The 20000-nt window shown below is 50.6% G+C and overlaps 1 protein-coding gene across 6 annotated transcripts in view; it reads right to left on the bottom strand.

The window, feature by feature from the left end:
• Positions 1-20000, bottom strand: part of cadm4 (cell adhesion molecule 4) — a 229897-nt gene that overhangs the window by 11452 nt on the left and 198445 nt on the right. For 4 of the 6 annotated variants that reach the window (XM_052494708.1, XM_052494712.1, XM_052494709.1 and 1 more), the window contains exons 3-7: positions 17091-17378; positions 14307-14468; positions 13859-13949; positions 12171-12343; positions 4207-4308 (exon numbers count right to left, since the gene is read on the bottom strand). In XM_052494708.1, the coding sequence (XP_052350668.1) occupies positions 4207-4308; positions 12171-12343; positions 13859-13949; positions 14307-14468; positions 17091-17378 (816 nt within the window). The remainder of the gene's footprint in view (positions 1-4206; positions 4309-12170; positions 12344-13858; positions 13950-14306; positions 14469-17090; positions 17379-20000) is intronic. The other 2 variants (XM_052494711.1, XM_052494710.1) reach the window with 1 other exon arrangement.

Here is a 20000-nt window from a genome sequence, read left to right as displayed (position 1 = left end):
TCAGACAAAATAGTTCAGTCTTGGTTTCATCAGACCATAGAATCTTGTTTCTCATGGTCTGAGAGTCCTTTAAGTGCCATTTTGCAAACTCTAAGCGGGCTGTCATGTTCCTTTTACTGAAGATTGGTTTCCGTCTTGCCACTCAAAACCACTATATATATATAGTATTCACCCCCATTGGCATTTTTCCTATTTTGTTGCCTTACAACCTGGATTTAAAATAGATTTTTGGGGGGGTTTGTATCATTTGATTTCACAACATGTCGACCACCTTGAAGATGCAAAAGAAACACAGACCGGACAAGTAGATGTGCAATGGATTATGGTCATTGTAGTTAATTACCAATTCCCCCTGTATTTTCTGTATTCCTCAATCCCTGCTTGCTGTCCCAACTACACCTCTGTAGAAGTAGGCAACAAAGATCAGGTCCCTCTCTTCTAGAATGTGCAGGAAACTGTTCCTCTCCTCCTCACTCCATGACTCAAACTCTTGGGTCCAGAGGCAGAGTTGGCACTCAAAGATATTTGGTGGGCTGTCCTTAACCTGTAGCGTATTGAGCGACTGGCACAGCGTCCCCAAAAGGTCCTGCAGAAACGGTTCCCTCTAGGCAGTGTCCCAGCTCAGGAACCATCGCAACACAACGCTGCTCCTGAAGAGTTACGTAGGAGAGTGGCAGGGGCTCTCTGTCTGCTGCTGAGTTCAGAGAGGTACAAGAGAGGTTCTCCGAGAAGGGAGGCACGAAAAACGGTGGTACTGACCAAAAGTCTGCCAGGCTGGGTGAAGACGAGCTGGACTGTGTGCAGCGCCAACCAGGTAAAATGTGTAGATTTGCAGAAAAGTTGATTTACATCAGCAAAAATGTATCTCTGCCCCATGGCAAAATGAGCAACAATTGTATGAACTTTTTAATAATATTTTCAAAGTTCTCTCCACCCCATGGCAAAATGTGTTGAACTGCAGGAAATCAACTTCAAAACATACAACCAAATCTCACTTAGTGCCCCCAAAAGGCTAGAGCTGGCCCTGCGTGTGTGTGTGTGTGTGTGTGTGTATGTGAGTGTGTATGTATGCGTGCATATGCGTGTGTGCGTGCGTATGTGTCATTCCACCCACAGATCCTTATGTCCCTCAGAAGTCCTATGGCCGTCCCATCCCTGGGTCTATAACAATAACAACAGTACCTGTGTGCTCCCACCCAATGGGACTTACACACTGACACAGCCCCAACACTGAGTGGCCATAGCACAGCATCAGCCAGCCATTGATGAGAGTGGGGGAATGTGTGTGTGTACGTGTGTGAGAGCGTGTGTGGGAAGGCCAGTTAAGGGCCTTCCTTTCCATTCCTTCCAGTTCTCTGCCGCCAATGACTGGAATTAATTTAAAAAATCACTGAAGTTGGAGACTTATATCTCCCTCACTAATTTTAAGCATCAGCTGTCAGAGCAGCTTACCGATCGCCGCAGCTGTACACAGCTCATCTGTAAATAGCCCATCCAACCAACTACATTTACATTACATTTAAGTCATTTAGCAGACGCTCTTATCCAGAGCGACTTACAAATTGGTGCATTCACCTTATGACATCCAGTGGAACAGCCACTTTACAATAGTGCATCTAAATCATTTAAGGGGGGTGAGAAGGATTACTTTATCCTATCCTAGGTATTCCTTAATGAGGTGGGGTTTCAGGTGTCTCCGGAAGGTGGTGATTGACTCCGCTGTCCTGGTGTCGTGGGGGAGTTTGTTCCACCATTGGGGGGCCAGAGCAGCGAACAGTTTTGACTGGGCTGAGCGGGAACTGTACTTCCTCAGTGGTAGGGAGGCGAGCAGGCCAGAGGTGGATGAACGCAGTGCCCTTGTTTGGGTGTAGGGCCTGATCAGAGCCTGGAGGTACTGAGGTGCCGTTCCCCTCACAGCTCCGTAGGCAAGCACCATGGTCTTGTAGCGGATGCGAGCTTCAACTGGAAGCCAGTGGAGAGAGCGGAGGAGCGGGGTGACGTGAGAGAACTTGGGAAGGTTGAACACCAGACGGGCTGCGGCGTTCTGGAAGAGTTGTAGGGGTTTAATGGCACAGGCAGGGAGCCCAGCCAACAGCGAGTTGCAGTAATCCAGACGGGAGATGACAAGTGCCTGGATTAGGACCTGCGCCGCTTCCTGTGTGAGGCAGGGTCGTACTCTGCGGATGTTGTAGAGCATGAACCTACAGGAACGGGCCACCGCCTTGATGTTAGTTGAGAACGACAGGGTGTTGTCCAGGATCACGCCAAGGTTCTTAGCGCTCTGGGAGGAGGACACAATGGAGTTGTCAACCGTGATGGCGAGATCATGGAACGGGCAGTCCTTCCCCGGGAGGAAGAGCAGCTCCGTCTTGCCGAGGTTCAGCTTGAGGTGGTGATCCGTCATCCACACTGATATGTCTGCCAGACATGCAGAGATGCGATTCGCCACCTGGTCATCAGAAGGGGGAAAGGAGAAGATTAATTGTGTGTCGTCTGCATAGCAATGATAGGAGAGACCATGTGAGGTTATGACAGAGCCAAGTGACTTGGTGTATAGCGAGAATAGGAGAGGGCCTAGAACAGAGCCCTGGGGGACACCAGTGGTGAGAGCGCGTGGTGAGGAGACAGATTCTCGCCACGCCACCTGGTAGGAGCGACCTGTCAGGTAGGACGCAATCCAAGCGTGGGCCGCGCCGGAGATGCCCAACTCGGAGAGGGTGGAGAGGAGGATCTGATGGTTCACAGTATCGAAGGCAGCCGATAGGTCTAGAAGGATGAGAGCAGAGGAGAGAGAGTTAGCTTTAGCAGTGCGGAGCGCCTCCGTGATACAGAGAAGAGCAGTCTCAGTTGAATGACTAGTCTTGAAACCTGACTGATTTGGATCAAGAAGGTCACTCTGAGAGAGATAGCGGGAGAGCTGGCCAAGGACGGCACGTTCAAGAGTTTTGGAGAGAAAAGAAAGAAGGGATACTGGTCTGTAGTTGATGACATCGGAGGGACCGAGTGTAGATTTTTTCAGAAGGGGTGCAACTCTTGCTCTCTTGAAGACGGAAGGGACGTAGCCAGCGGTCAGGGATGAGTTGATGAGCGAGGTGAGGTAAGGGAGAAGGTCTCCAGAAATGGTCTGGAGAAGAGAGGAGGGGATAGGGTCAAGCGGGCAGGTTGTTGGGCGGCCGGCCGTCACAAGACGCGAGATTTCATCTGGAGAGAGAGGGGAGAAAGAGGTCAGAGCACAGGGTAGGGCAGTGTGAGCAGAACCAGTGGTGTCGTTTGACTTAGCAAACGAGGATCGGATGTCGTCGACCTTCTTTTCAAAATGGTTGACGAAGTCATCTGCAGAGAGGGAGGAGGGGGGGAGGATTCAGGAGGGAGGAGAAGGTGGCAAAGAGCTTCCTAGGGTTAGAGGCAGATGATTGGAATTTAGAGTGGTAGAAAGTGGCTTTAGCAGCAGAGACAGAGGAGGAAAATGTAGAGAGGAGGGAGTGAAAGGATGCCAGGTCCGCAGGGAGGCGAGTTTTCCTCCATTTCCGCTCGGCTGCCCGGAGCCCTGTTCTGTGAGCTCGCAATGAGTCGTCGAGCCACGGAGCGGGAGGGGAGGACCGAGCCGGCCTGGAGGATAGGGGACATAGAGAGTCAAAGGATGCAGAAAGGGAGGAGAGGAGGGTTGAGGAGGCAGAATCAGGAGATAGGTTGGAGAAGTACCTACCTCATCCCCATATTTGTTTTTGTTTTTCTCCTATTTTGCACACCTGTATTTCTACCTGCACATCCTCATCTGCACATATATCACTCCAGTGTAAATTTCTAAATTGTAATTACTTCACCACTATTGGCCTATTTATTGCCTTACCTCCTTACTTCATATGCACACACTGTATACAGATTTTTCTATTGTGTTATTGACTGTACATTTGTTAAGTAACTCTTGTTGTTTTTGTCGCACTGCTTTGCTTGATCTTGGCCAGGTCACAGCTGTAAATGAGAACTTGTCCTCAACTGGCCTACCTGGTTAAATGAAGGTGAAATAAAAAATAAAAAAATTAAATGAAGGTTAAAGCAGACAAAGGGTGTCAGTGACAAGAAAAGGACAGAGAAGAGAGGAGGAGAAGAGCTGTTAAGAGGCAGTGATTGTGACCATGAAGGAAGGGAAGGATGGAGAGATGGAGAGGAGGAGTGTGTTAAGGGTAAGGGAGGGCTGTACGTTACCTCGGGGTTCCGGTGCGTAGCTGGGGGTTATGAGGAGGGTGATTGGCTGGGAGGTGGCGTGATGGGAGGTGGGAAGGACCATGGTAGTGACAGACACATTCTCTACAACAGACAAGGCAAGGATAACACACTATACTCTACAAGACAATCATAGTTTTCTATGAAAGACAGGTTCTAGATCAGTGGTCACCAATCGGGTGAGAGCCATCGACTGCTCGATCTCCAAGGCATTCCTAGTCGATCAGCAATGTTTTTTGTTAAAAAAAAACAACGATAAAGCCTTTGTTTTGCACTGTTGTCAGTAGGTGCACTTGATTCAGCAGCCCTCGCGCCGGGAAGGCATTTTCAACCATGTCATATGTCTGAAGGTATAACTCTGCCTACCTGGCGGGCCCAGGAAGCTTATCAAGTACACCTATAGGCCTACCACTGGCCAATCAGAACACTGCAGTTTCCTCTGCCATAGACTATAAAAAATAAACCTCGAATGCACATCAAATTTGATATAGTAAAGATTTCAAAACTTTCAAAACCATAACAAGAGAGAGACTCAACGAATACAGCAAAGAGCTGCTGTTTTTATGGGTAAGTTCATGTTTAAGTTGTTATTCAGCTTGTCAACACTGTTCAACAGTTTTATATGCCATAAAATGTGCATTCTCCCTACTTCCACTCACGCTACAACCAGCACTGCAGCTGCAATGAAGGAGTATAGTGTTCCGATAAGCTTCCGTTTGTTATTATTAGTGGCTTGTGTCTTTTTTAATATCGAGGAATATTTCACATTCTCTGGACATAGGAGTAACAACATGATTTGGTGCATGAGGCAGAAATAATACAGTGCGACTTGAGTTTCGTCATCAGCTGGAAGACTGTGTCCTGTTTTCTCAGCAGCTTGAGGGAGAGCGGAGGGAGGGAGAGCGGAGGAAGGGTGAGCGGAGGGAGGGAGAGCGGAGGAAGGGTGAGCGGAGGGAGGGAGAGCGGAGGGAGGGAGAGTGGAGGGACGGTGAGCAGAGGGAGGGAGAGCGGAGAGAGGGAGAGTGGAGGGAGAGTGAGCGGAGGGAGGGAGGGAGAGTGGAGGGAGGGAGAGCGGAGGGAGGGAGGGAGAGCGGAGGGAGGGAGAACGGAGGGAGGGAGAGCAGAGGGAGGGAGAGCGGAGGGAGGGAGAGCCACAATTGGCCCAGCGTCGTTCGGGTTAAGGGAGTGTTTGGCCGGCACTAGCGACTCCTGTGGCGGGCCGGGTGCAATGTACACTGACATGGTCGCCAGGTGTACAGTGTTTCCTCCGACACATTGGTGCGGCTGGCTTCCGGGTTAAGTGGGCTTTGTGTCAAGAAGCAATGCGGCTTTCCTGGGTTCTGTTTCGGAGGACGCACGGCTCTCAACCTTCACCTTTCCCGAGTCCGTACGCGAGTTGCAAGACTGTAACTTACCAATTGGATACCATGAAATTGTGGAGAAAAATAGTTTAAAAAATAGATAATAATAATCTTAGCGGTAAGATCTTGAGTCAGAAAAGGTTGGTGACCACTGTTCTAGATGGTATGGTTACTACAGACATATGATCTACTATGACATACATTTCTATAGAGTAGTAGCTAGGGAGACAGACATTGGCAAATTACATCGACACATTCACTATAAAACAATGGTTGGGATGCAGACATATTTTCTACCATAGACACATTGTCTATGACTCAGTAGCTAGGGAGACAGAAGACATTGTGTTTGATGGAAGCATTCTCTGTGGAACAATGTGTGTTGTGTTGGGACAGACACATTCAATATGAGACAATAGATTGGATACTAACACAATGGTAAGGTAAAATGCCTATTGAGACAGTGAGGGTACAGTTAAGTGGTTTTAAGTGACTGAGACAGTTGGATTGAGTGAGAGGCTGGAAGCACGGTGTGTGTGTGTGAGTGTGTGTGAAACACTTCATCAAACTGTCCATTTGAAACAGCAGGGTGCAGTAGAGATATGTTTCATCGAACCACTGTGCGCCTCTCTCTCACGAGCCATGCGCCACGCACGCACGCGCACACACACACTCGCACACTCACACACACCTCGTTCTAAAGTAATTTATTGGTAACTACTCTTCCATCTGCTCTCACCTCTCTCCCTCTTCTCCCACTGGCCCTGAGACCCTCCATCTCTTCTTCCTCTCCCACTCCTTTTACGTCAGATTAACCCTCACCCCTCTCTCCTCCTCCTCCTCTCCTCTTCCTTTCAGCCTGCCTTCATTCACTCGTCCACATCCTCCCGTCAGTGTCCAACCTCAGCTTTCCTGTCACTTACTGTATACAACACACAAGTGTGTGTTTGCGTCATCCATGTGGGTATGCATACATGTGAGTCAGAGAGAGAACTTAAAATGGTTCTTCGGCTGTGAGAGAAAGAGTTGACTAAGGAATGGGTCAGTATGTGTGTGTGTGTGTGTCACCTGAGGCAGAGGGATTAATGGGCAGGGTCAGTCGGCTAATTAGTTGTATACTGATTAATCTCTTGACCATCAAAACTACATTCTGGCCAGACTTATAAATAATGACTTCTCTACCTCCAACATCCTCTCCTCTCTCCTCCAACATCCTCTCCTCTCTCCTCCAACATCCTCTTCTCTCTCCTCCAACATCCTCTCCTCTCTCCTCCAACATCCTCTCCTCTCTCCTCCAACATCCTCTCCTCTCTCCTCCAACATCCTCTCCTCTCTCCTCCAACATCCTCTCCTCTCTACCTCCAACATCCTCTCCTCTCTACCTCCAACATCCTCTCCTCTCTACCTCCAACATCCTCTCCTTTCTCCTCCAACACCCTCTCCTCTCTCCTCCAACATCCTCTCCTCTCTCCTCCAACATCCTCTCCTCCAACATCCTCTCCTCTCTCCTCCAACATCCTCTCCTCTCTCCTCCAACATCCTCTCCTCTCTACCTCCAACATCCTCTCCTCTCTCCTCCAACATCCTCTTCTCTCTCCTCCAACATCCTCTCCTCTCTCCTCCAACATCCTCTCCTCTCTACCTCCAACATCCTCTCCTCTCTACCTCCAACATCCTCTCCTCTCTACCTCCAACATCCTCTCCTCTCTACCTCCAACATCCTCTCCTTTCTCCTCCAACAACCTCTCCTCTCTCCTCCAACATCCTCTCCTCTCTCCTCCAACACCCTCTCCTCTCTCCTCCAACATCCTCTCCTCTCTCCTCCAACATCGTCTCCTCTTCTCTCTCCTCCAACATCCTCTTCTCTCTCCTCCAACATCCTCTCCTCTCTCCTCCAACATCCTCTCCTCTCTCCTCCAACATCCTCTCCTCTCTCCTCCAACATCCTCTCCTCTCTACCTCCATCATCCTCTCCTCTCTACCTTCAACATCCTCTCCTCTCTCCTCCAACATCCTCTCCTCTCTCCTCCAACATCCTCTCCTCTCTACCTCCAACATCCTCTCCTATCTACCTCCAACATCATCTCCTCTCTCCTCCAACATCCTCTCCTCTCTCCTCCAACATCCTCTCCTCTCTCCTCCAACATCCTCTCCTCTCTCCTCCAACATTCTCTCCTCTCTACCTCCATCATCCTCTCCTCTCTCCTCCATCATCCTCTCCTCTCTCCTCCAACATCCTCTCCTCTCTCCTCCAACATCCTCTCCTCTCTCCTCCAACATCCTCTCCTCTCTCCTCCAACATCCTCTCCTCTCTCCTCCAACATCCTCTCCTCTCTCTACTCAAATCTCCCTTCTTTCCCTCAGAGGCGATCCACCTCAACCTTAATCACTCTCCTCTCTCCCACGCACTCTTTCATTCTGCTTCCACATTCCCTTGTTCCTTTTCCTATTCCATTCCTCTATGAGCACCCTCTCTCTCTCTAAAGCTGATTTACTATGCGGCTGTACAGCCAGTCAGCACACCGCCAGGCATCCTCCTATCATATTGTTATTCTGTACACTCGCCACTCAGACACCTATATTCACGGCTGTTTTCCCATTTGCATGTTGAAGTTGTTGTTAACGACAGTTCTCTCAAATATCATTCCTTAAACTAGAGAGATAAAACACTCAGGTATGATTGAACATTCCCTGTGTGTGTTTTTCTGTTCCGGTGCTGTAGTAGGCTATGTGTCACTCACAACACAAGGCTAAATGTCATCTAGCTGCTGGTCAGAAGGCCTCGTCCCTTACCGCTGCTCCACATTGATTTGGTCACAACCTACACTACATTGACTTTCTCACTGTCATTAGAAGACTGTGCAGAGCCACAAGGGGGAATACACCACCTGGGATTCAGGTTTTTCACCTAATATTTGCTGTTTCTCCTGCCCCTCCCCCGCCATCCCAACACACCACCACCACGCCATCCCACCACCACGCCATCCCACCACCACGCCATCCCACCACACCATGCCATCCCACCACAACGCCATCCCACCACACCACGCCATCCCACCACAACGCCATCCCACCACCACGCCATCCCACCACCACGCCATCCCACCACAACGCCATCCCACCACCACGCCATCCCACCACCACGCCATCCCACCACCACGCCATCCCACCACCACGCCATCCCACCACCACGCCATCCCACCACCACGCCATCCCACCACACCACGCCATCCCACCACCACGCCATCCCACCACCACGCCATCCCACCACCACGCCATCCCACCACACCATGCCATCCCACCACAACGCCATCCCACCACACCACGCCATCCCACCACAACGCCATCCCACCACACCACGCCATCCCACCACCACGCCATCCCACCACACCATGCCATCCCACCACAACGCCATCCCACCACCACGCCATCCCACCACAACGCCATCCTACCACACCGCCATCCCACCACACTGCCGCCACGCCATCCCACCACACCAAGCCATCCCACCACACCGCCGCCACGCCATGTCATCCCACCACACCTCCATCCCACCACCACGCCATCCCACCACACCGCCGCCACGCCATCCCACCACATCGCCGCCACCACGTTATCCCACCACACTGCCACCACGCCATCCCACAGCAACCCCACCACGCCATCTCACCACAACCACGCCATCCCACCACACCGCCGCCACACCATCCCAACACACCACCGTTACACCATCCCACCACCACTCCATCCCACCACAGTGCCACCACACCACCACCACACCATACCGCCTCCACGCCATGCCATCCCACCACACCGCCGCCACGCCATCCCACCACACCACCACGCTATTCCACCACACCGCCGCCACGCCATCCCACCACATCGCCGCCAGGTCATCCCACCACACTGCCACCACGCCATCCCACAGCACCCCCACCACACCATCTCACCACAACCACTCCATCCCACCAGACCACCGCCATCCCACCACCATCTTGCTCCTTAACAATGGTGGTGACTGCAAACAACCAACGCTCCATCCAAACTAACAACAATCTGATGAGTATAGGCTCCCTTGTGCATTCAGTTCACCCAAAACAAAACCTCATATCTATATTATATACACGTGCACATGTATAATGCGCATGCACATCCACATTCTCACACACACACACACACACTCACACACACTCACACTCACACACACACACACACACACACACACACACACACACACACACACACACACACACACACACACACACACACACACACACACACACACACACACACACACACACACACACACACACACACACACACACACACTTGCTGAATAAAGGCATTGGACCTGGCTACGCAGAGACTCACCAACCTCTCACTCTCTCTCTGCTTTTCAAAGCATCGCCCATCCTCGAAAAGCGAAAAGCTCCTGCAACAAATTGGCCTCCGTTTTGTCCTGATTTTGCACTTCATGGCCACATCAGACACTAGATAACTCTGGGAGCTGGTTGACAGTGTGAGGGGTCGTTTTTCAGATCTGTCATAGTGAGCTGTTTTAGCCTTGCCCTGTCAGGCGCCCCACCCCAGTACACCTTGGGATTTCCAGAGGCAAGCGTGGCTTATCCAACTTGGGCAAGCCCCTAACTGAACACTAACCTGGCTTCGACCTCTCTCCCTACTTCTTCTCCCCCACTCTCTGTCCCTCTTGGACTGAACAAGACAGGAACCCTCCAGAGAGCTCTGAACTACAGTACACCCAGAAAAGATGGCAAACTACTGCCAAGGTGAGAAAAGTAGGAGGAGGTAAGCAGAGAGAGAGAGAGAGAGAGAGAGAGAGAGAGAGAGAGAGAGAGAGAGAGAGAGGAGGAGGAGAGAGAACAAAGAGAGGATAAGATATATAGACATTTAGAGAGAAGGAGTGGGGTAAGATATATAGACATTTAGAGAGAAGGAGTGGGGTAAGATATATAGACATTTAGAGAGAAGGAGTGGGGTAAGATATATAGACATTTAGTGAGAAGGAGTGGGGTAAGATATATAGACATTTAGAGAGAAGGAGTGGGGTAAGATATATAGACATTTAGAGAGAAGGAGTGGGGTAAGATATAGAGACATTTAGAGAGAAGGAGTGGGGTAAGATATATAGACATTTAGAGAGAAGGAGTGGGGTAAGATATAGAGACATTTAGAGAGAAGGAGTGGGGTAAGATATATAGACATTTAGAGAGAAGGAGTGGGGTAAGATATATAGACATTTAGAGAGAAGGAGTGGGGTAAGATATAGAGACATTTAGAGAGAAGGAGTGGGGTAAGATATATAGACATTTAGAGAGAAGGAGTGGGGTAAGATATATAGACATTTAGAGAGAAGGAGTGGGGTAAGATATATAGACATTTAGAGAGAAGGAGTGGGGTAAGATATATAGACATTTAGAGAGAAGGAGTGGGGTAAGATATATAGACATTTAGAGAGAAGGAGTGGGGTAAGATATATAGACATTTAGAGAGAAGGAGTGGGGTAAGATATATAGACATTTAGAGAGAAGGAGTGGGGTAAGATATATAGACATTTAGAGAGAAGGAGTGGGGTAAGATATATAGACATTTAGAGAGAAGGAGTGGGGTAAGATATATAGACATTTAGAGAGAAGGAGTGGGGTAAGATATATAGACATTTAGAGAGAAGGAGTGGGGTAAGATATATAGAAAGAGAAAAACAGGAGGAAAGAGGGTAGTGAAAGAAATAAGGAATATGATTGGTTGACAGAGAGAGAGAGGAAGGGAAACAAAAACAAGAAGGAGAATGAACGAAGAGCCAGAAAAAGGAGGACCATTCTAAGAGACGGACGATAGAGACCAAGGAAGAAGAACCATTCTAGAAGACGGAAGATAGAGACCAAGGAAGAGAAGGGCATTTTCTTGAAGCGTGGACGTACTTCAAAGCCAGGCATGCCTAACTTGTGTTGCACAGTGAGAGAGAGAGAGTGTGGCTTTAGCTCTGGTGGTGGCTGACGATGGCTGCTCTGGCTAGATGAAAGGTGGCATTCCCACCCACCTCCTCTCTCAACGGAGGATAGTTAGTGTTGTTTGACGCCTGCCGCTCCTGCCACCCGCCGCCACTGCTCAGGAGAGGGTAAGGAGGGAGGGGATTAAGGGAGGAGGGAAAGGATGGAGTATGAGGGGGCGCAGCCTAAGGCAACCCAAAATGTTACGCAACCACCCGCCTCTGTCTCCTCCGCCTACACTCTCTCTGATCTTCAGATGTGAAGGCTGCAGTGAAAGGAGTAACCACTAGGGGGCCACACCCATGGGGTACACTGACTATACTGACTACAGATGCTGAGTTAACAACTCAACCCCTAGCCCGAACCCCTCGCACTCTCACATCTGTGAAGCATAAACAACTGATGAAGTGGCTCACGCTTTTGATGTCTACATCTGTGTCTGTGATACGCTTCTGGTGTCTCATTCCAAAAGTTACGATAGGATTGGATTCGGAGGATATGGAGGGTAATCCTAGATCTGTGCCTTAGGGCAACTACTCGCCGCAAGGCAGTGGTTGTTATGGCGACGGTGGCTCACCGTACACCAGCAGCATGTAGTGGTCAGCGGCACGGCCGTAGTTGTTCTGCGCCTGACACAGGTAGGTCCCGTTGTGTGATTGGCTGAGACGGGACACCTGGAGGGTGGTGCCAGAGATCTCCGCCCTCTCAGGTAAGGTGTCATTAATCCTAGTCCACTGGACATCCCTAGGCCTGCAGAGAGAGAAAGAAGAGAGGGAGAGGAGGGAGGGAGAGCGAGGAAAAGAAGAGAGTAAAAGAGAGAAAGAAGAGGGAGTGGAAAGTGTAAGAGAATTAGATAGAGAGGGGGAGAAACGAGGGGAGCAAGAGGGGATAGGGAGAAGAAAGAGAGAAAAGATAATACAGTATAAAAATAAGACCGAGTTGGAGGGAGAGGGAGGTTATGGGAAATAAAATGCGAGGAGGGAGTGAGAGAGATTTTAAATTAGACCAAGGGAGAGGAAGACAGCATGACAGAAAAGAATTGGGGAGATTTATGGACAGAGAGAGAGAAGGAGAGGAGAGGGAGCAAAGAAAGATTTTGTGTCAGATGGAGAGAGGAAAAGCGGGACATGGGAGGAGAGAGCCAGGGAAGGAGATAGACAGAGATTTATGGGGAAGAGATGAGAGAGAGAGAGGCAGAGGCAGACAGGAGGACGGAGAGAAAGAGGAGACATGAAAGACAAAGAAAAGTGAGACAGAAGGCGACTGAGACTAAAGATTATTGGATTACATGAAACAACGAACACACACACCACACAATCTCACACAAAGCCCTGTGTGTGTGTGCATCCGCTGCGCTGTGCTGGCTGTCCCTCTCATCCCACCCTGGCCAGATTACAATCCCAGCTCATCTACACCCTAATCCCCCAGGAAGCATCTAATTAAACCCCCCTGCTCATCCACACACACACACACACACACACACACACACACACACACACACACACACACACACACACACACACACACACACACACACACACACACACACACACACACACACACACACACACACACACACACACACACACACACACACACACACACACACACACACACACACACACTTTAATAAGCACAGCCCTTCATCAAAGACAGGCAGTCCGGGGCTTGAGAGTGATGGGGGTACCGGGGGTGTAAAGGAGAGTGTGGTGAGGTCACTCCCGCATGAGATGAGGCAGGGGCAGTCCAGTGGATAGATCCCCACAGCCACATCTCTCATGTCACTGTCCCCAGCCGGCTGTTACTGATCCTCACTGGGCCACACATACTGGCTCCTCAGCCTGGCTTTATTGTGGGGCTTTACTGTGGTTTTACTCACCACACACACAACCAAACACACACGAGCACATACACACACAAACCAGTTTTTATAGAGCTTAATGAAGAGGCTTTAGTTGCCTCAGAAACACACATGCACAACAAACACATCACAGTGTCTAACAAGGGGCTTGTTACAGCCTCCTCAGACACTTTATCCAGAGAATGTCTCAACTCTGAATACTCCAAACAGCTGTAGTGTGAGTACAATATACATACACCAAATGCACAAACCAATCAAACATCTCACGAATGTGTGTACATACAACACACACACACACACACACACACACACACACACACACACACACACACACACACACACACACACACACACACACACACACACACACACACACACACACACACACACACACACACACTCACAGTGGGTTGCCAGTGATGGAACAGGTGAGGCTGAGAGAGTCTCCCTCTCGGAGGATGCCAGGGGGAGGGATGATCCTCACTGTGGGGGCAACTGGGGAGAGAGGAGGAAGGAATGGTTACCATGGTAACCAATCAAGAGTGACGGTTGTCGGTTCTGTTATCATAACATCCCTCAGGGTGAAACAGCTGCTGCTTTGTTAATGGCTGCAGTGAACAGACACATCTGAGGAGATATTCATACGTGTTGCTGTGAAAGCCACGCAGGGCCATTTAAGCAGAAACAGTTTGGCAGCGACACTCATTATGCAGATCTAAAAGGCTGATCAAACTCAGAACTGGTGAGTTGATCAGTCATTTACAACAGAAGGGTTGACCACCCCAGACACCAACGGTGATACAGCTTCAGTGTGTTGCCACGGTAACCCTCGGTGGCTGACCAGTCACTCACAGTGGACGTCGAGGCGGTAGTGGCGGACCCTCTTCTGCCCCCCCAGGGCGGGGTGGGATGCCTCACAGCTGACCGCTGCTCCGTTGTCTTTTCTCTCCACAGGGAGACGGATGGTGCTGGACACACTCACTGTCTTCCCATTTTCCTGCTGGGACACCACACCTAGAGACGGGAGGGAGGGAGAGAGCACATCAGACAGAGGACGAGGAGGGAAGGAAAAGGAGCTGGCGAAGGAAGAAAGAGAGAAGAGAGAACGGAGAAGGACACATGGAGAGAGTGAGACGGGCATGATAGATGACAAGGAGAAGAGGAGAGCGGGATCTGGACAGGCTCAGACATAAAAGGAAGATAAAGAGAGCGTGAGATGCGATTAAAAATATTTTAAAAGACTCCAAATGAAGCAGTGGAAGATGAGGAGGAGGAAGAGGAGGGATGGTGGTGGCCCAAACTAAGGCCTCGCGGTCACGTGAAAATATGACAATAACTAACACCACGCTGAGTTTTCAATTATTTCAGCTGAGTGAACTGAAGCAGGCCCAATTGAAGCGTAAGATGAGGGCGGGGAGATACTGTCTTAATTACTGAGACATTCTATCCGTCAGGATCTGGAGCCTAACCTTTAATGTCACACTGTATTTGACTCAGGGCAGGGCCCGCTCCACAGCACTACAGAGCAGAACAGAAAACTGGGCTGTCTGCTGTGGGACCCATGCATCAGCCCACGACGCTTCCTACATAACCATGTCACATCAGGGGACAGACATCTTTGTGAACATGGCATGGAAGTAGGCGACAGAGAGAGAGAAGAGGAAGAGGGGGAGGAGAGGAAGAGGGGTGAAGAGAAGAGGAGTGAGGGAAAGGACAGAGTGCTGAGTTAGAGATTAAGACAGAGAGATGGGATAGGAACAAGAGAAAAGAAAGAGGGAAAAAAGAGAGAGGTGGAGGGTATAACAACGGGACAGACACACAGAGAGAGGTGGAGGGTATAACAACGGGACAGACACACAGAGAGAGGTGGAGGGTATAACAACGGGACAGACACACAGAGAGAGGTGGAGGGTATAACAACGGGACAGACACACAGAGAGAGGTGGAGGGTATAACAACGGGACAGACACACAGAGAGAGGTGGAGGGTATAACAACGGGACAGACACACAGAGAGAGGTGGAGGGTATAACAGCGGGACAGACACACAGAGAGAGGTGGAGGGTATAACAACGGGACAGACACACAGAGAGAGGTGGAGGGTATAACAACGGGACAGACACACAGAGAGGGTGGAGGGTATAACAACGGGACAGACACACAGAGAGAGGTAGAGGGTATAACAGACACACAGGGACAGACACACAGAGAGAGGTAGAGGGTATAACAACGGGACAGACACACAGAGAGAGGTGGAGGGTATAACACAGACACACAGGGACAGACACACAGAGAGAGGTGGAGGGTATAACAACGGGACAGACACACAGAGAGAGGTGGAGGGTATAACAACGGGACAGACACACAGAGAGAGGTGGAGGGTATAACAGCGGGACAGACACACAGAGAGAGGTAGAGGGTATAACAACGGGACAGACACACAGAGAGAGGTGGAGGGTATAACAGCGGAACAGACACACAGAGAGAGGTAGAGGGTATAACAACGGGACAGACACACAGAGAGAGGTGGAGGGTATAACAGCGGGACAGACACACAGAGAGAGGTGGAGGGTATAACAACGGGACAGACACACAGAGAAAGGTAGAGGGTATAACAACGGGACAGACACACAGAGAGAGGTAGAGGGTATAACAACGTCACAGACACACAGAGAGAGGTGGAGGGTATAACAGCGGGACAGACACACAGAGAGAGGTAGAGGGTATAACAACGGGACAGACACACAGAGAGAGGTGGAGGGTATAACAGCGGGACAGACACACAGAGAGAGGTGGAGGGTATAACAGCGGGACAGACACACAGAGAAAGGTGGAGGGTATAACAGCGGGACAGACACACAGAGAGAGGTAGACGGTATAACAGCGGGACAGACACACAGAGAGAGGTGGAGGGTATAACAGCGGGACAGACACACAGAGAGAGGTGGAGGGTATAACAACGGGACAGACACACAGAGAGAGGTGGAGGGTATAACTGCGGGACAGACACACAGAGAGAGGTGGAGGGTATAACAGCGGGACAGACACACAGAGAGAGGTGGAGGGTATAACAGCGGGACAGACACACAGAGAGAGGTGGAGGGTATAACAACGGGACAGACACACAGAGAGAGGTGGAGGGTATAACAGCGGGACAGACACACAGAGAGAGGTAGAGGGTATAACAACGGGACAGACACACAGAGAGAGGTAGAGGGTATAACAACGGGACAGACACACAGAGAGAGGTGGAGGGTATAACAGCGGGACAGACACACAGAGAGAGGGATAGACAAACAGACAGAAAGAGATGGACAGAAAGACAGATAAAATAAAGAGATCAAATAAATTAAAGAGAGTGATAGCTGGATGGAAGTCTTATCAGATGGGGAGTAAAGAGGGAGGTAGGTAGAAGTCTGGACAGAAAAGGAGAGAGTATGATGGAGTTTGAGAAAGATAGATGGATAGACTGACACAGGGACAGGCAGGCGGATAGATAGGGAATGCAGGAAGTGAACAGAGAGAGAGAGAGGCAGAGAGAAAGGTATGACTGAACAAAGACAGAGTCAGACAGACAGATACTAATAGATAGAATGACAGAGCGACATAGTGATAGATTTTCAAAGGACGGACAGACCTGGTATCTCCCGGCGGTCCCTGATCCAGCGCAGCGTGGTGGGGGGCTTGCTGCGCGGCGACAGGCAGGTGAGCTCCACCTCGCCCCCCTCCACGGCCTCCTGCCTCACCTCCACCGTGGGGGTGTCGGGAGGGACGGACACGGACAGAGTGGCCACTTGGTGGTGGGTGTCGTCGGTGTAGAGCTGGCAGAAGTAGCCGCCCTCGTCCGACACGCTCACGTTGGTGAGGGTGATGCGCACCAGGCGGGGAGTGAAGAGAACCATCTGGAAACGGTCGTCCTTCAACGCTGGGGAGGGAAGGAGGGAGACAGACAGACAGACATACAGTATCAGGGGGGTGGGGGTTCAAGACACAATAGGAAAACCACAATTGGAGATAAACACATAAATATATGGAAAGAAAAGCAAGGCCAAAAGAAAAGAGGACCGGGGGAGTAACAAGGAGGAGAGTGAATAGAGGAATTGAAAGGGGGATAGTGAAGGAGGAGGAGATGAATTAAACATAGTTAATCCAACAATCCACTGTGACCTCCTGACCAAGGCCATAGTATCATAACAACCACAGAGGCAGTGAGAAGAGAGAGAACCGAGAGAACGGACATAGGACAGCAAAACTATGCCTCTTTCGTTGTCAGAGAAAGGGAAACATCTATTGTGAGAAAATCATGATAACAAATAATGCTAATAACCGTCAGAGTGTGACAGGGACTCGATGGCCATTGTCTCATAAACCTTCCCAAACACACTTTGTATCGACTGACTGCACAACCTCACTCTTTCATTTCTACCTCCCTCTCATCCTCCCTCTCTTTTCTCTCTTCCCCCACTCTTTCTCCCTCTCCTTCCTCCCTCTCCCTCTCCTGTCTCCCTCTCTTTCCTCTCTACCTCCCTCCCGCTCTACCTCCCTCTCTACCTCCTTGTCTTTCCTCTCTACCTCCCTGTCTTTCCTCTCTACCTCCCTGTCTTTCCTCTCTACCTCCCTGTCTTTCCTCTCTACCTCCCCGTCTTTCCTCTCTACCTCCCCGTCTTTCCTCTCTACCTCCCTGTCTTTCCTCTCTACCTCCCTGTCTTTCCTCTCTACCTCCATCCCTCTCTACCTCCCCGTCTTTCCTCTCTACCTCCCCGTCTTTCCTCTACCTCCCTGTCTTTCCTCTCTACCTCCCTCCCTCTCTACCTCCCCGTCTTTCCTCTCTACCTCCCCGTCTTTCCTCTCTACCTCCCTGTCTTTCCTCTCTACCTCCCTGTCTTTCCTCTCTACCTCCCTGTCTTTCCTCTCTACCTCCCTGTCTTTCCTCTCTACCTCCCCGTCTTTCCTCTCTACCTCCCTGTCTTTCCTCTCTACCTCCCCGTCTTTCCTCTCTACCTCCCCGTCTTTCCTCTCTACCTCCCTGTCTTTCCTCTCTACCTCCCTGTCTTTCCTCTCTACCTCCCTGTCTTTCCTCTCTACCTCCCCGTCTTTCCTCTCTACCTCCCTGTCTTTCCTCTCTACCTCCCCGTCTTTCCTCTCTACCTCCCCGTCTTTCCTCTCTACCTCCCCGTCTTTCCTCTCTACCTCCCTGTCTTTCCTCTCTACCTCCCTCTCTACCTCCCCGTCTTTCCTCTCTACCTCCCTCTCTACCTCCCTCCCTCTTTACCTCACTGTCTTTCCTCTCTACCTCCCTCTCTACCTCCCTTCCTCTCTACCTTCCTGTCTTTCCTCTCTACCTCCCTACCTCCCTGTCTTTCCTCTCTACCTCCCTCTCTCTCACTGTCTTTCCTCTCTACCTCCCTCCCTCTCTACCTCCCTGTCTTTCCTCTCTACCTCCCTGTCTTTCCTCTCTACCTCCCTGTCTTTCCTCTCTACCTCCCTGTCTTCCCTCTCTACCTCCCTGTCTTTCCTCTCTACCTCCCTCTCTACCTCCCTGTCTTTCCTCTCTACCTCCCTGTATTTCCTTTCTACCTCCCTCTCTACCTCCCTGTCTTTCCTCTCTACCTCCCTCTCTACCTCCCTGTCTTTCCTCTCTACCTCCCTGTCTTTCCTCGCTACCTCCCTCCCTCTCTACCTCCCTCTCTTTCCTCTCTACCTCCCTGTCTTTCCTCTCTACCTCCCTCCCTCTCTACCTCCCTGTCTTTCCTCTCTACCTCCCTGTCTTTCCTCTCTACCTCCCCGTCTTTCCTCTCTACCTCCCTGTCTTTCCTCTCTACCTCCCTGTCTTTCCTCTCTACCTCCATCCCTCTCTACCTCCCCGTCTTTCCTCTCTACCTCCCCGTCTTTCCTCTCTACCTCCCTGTTTTTCCTCTCTACCTCCCTGTCTTTCCTCTCTACCTCCCTCCCTCTCTACCTCCCCGTCTTTCCTCTCTAACTCCCCGTCTTTCCTCTCTACCTCCCTGTCTTTCCTCTCTACCTCCCTGTCTTTCCTCTCTACCTACCTGTCTTTCCTCTCTACCTCCCTTTCCTCTCTACCTCCCCGTCTTTCCTCTCTACCTCCCTGTCTTTCCTCTCTACCTCCCTGTCTTCCCTCTCTACCTCCCTGTCTTTCCTCTCTACCTCCCTCTCTACCTCCCTGTCTTTCCTCTCTACCTCCCTCTCTACCTCCCTGTCTTTCCTCTCTACCTCCCTGTCTTTCCTCTCTACCTCCCTCCCTCTCTACCTCCCTCTCTTTCCTCTCTACCTCCCTGTCTTTCCTCTCTACCTCCCTCCCTCTCTACCTCCCTGTCTTTCCTCTCTACCTCCCTGTCTTTCCTTTCTACCTCCCTCTCTACCTCCCTGTCTTTCCTCTCTACCTCCCTGTCTTTCCTCTCTACCTCTCTACCTCCCTCTCTTTCCTCTCTACCTCCCTGTCTTTCCTCTCTACCTCCCTCCCTCTCTACCTCCCTGTCTTTCCTCTCTACCTCCCTCTCTACATCCCTCTCTACCTCCCTCTCCTCTC

The sequence above is a fragment of the Oncorhynchus keta genome, chromosome 34 (genome assembly GCF_023373465.1).
Source record: "Oncorhynchus keta strain PuntledgeMale-10-30-2019 chromosome 34, Oket_V2, whole genome shotgun sequence".
Taxonomy (NCBI): Eukaryota; Metazoa; Chordata; class Actinopteri; order Salmoniformes; family Salmonidae; genus Oncorhynchus; species Oncorhynchus keta.
This window is presented reverse-complemented; position numbering and strand designations above follow the sequence as displayed.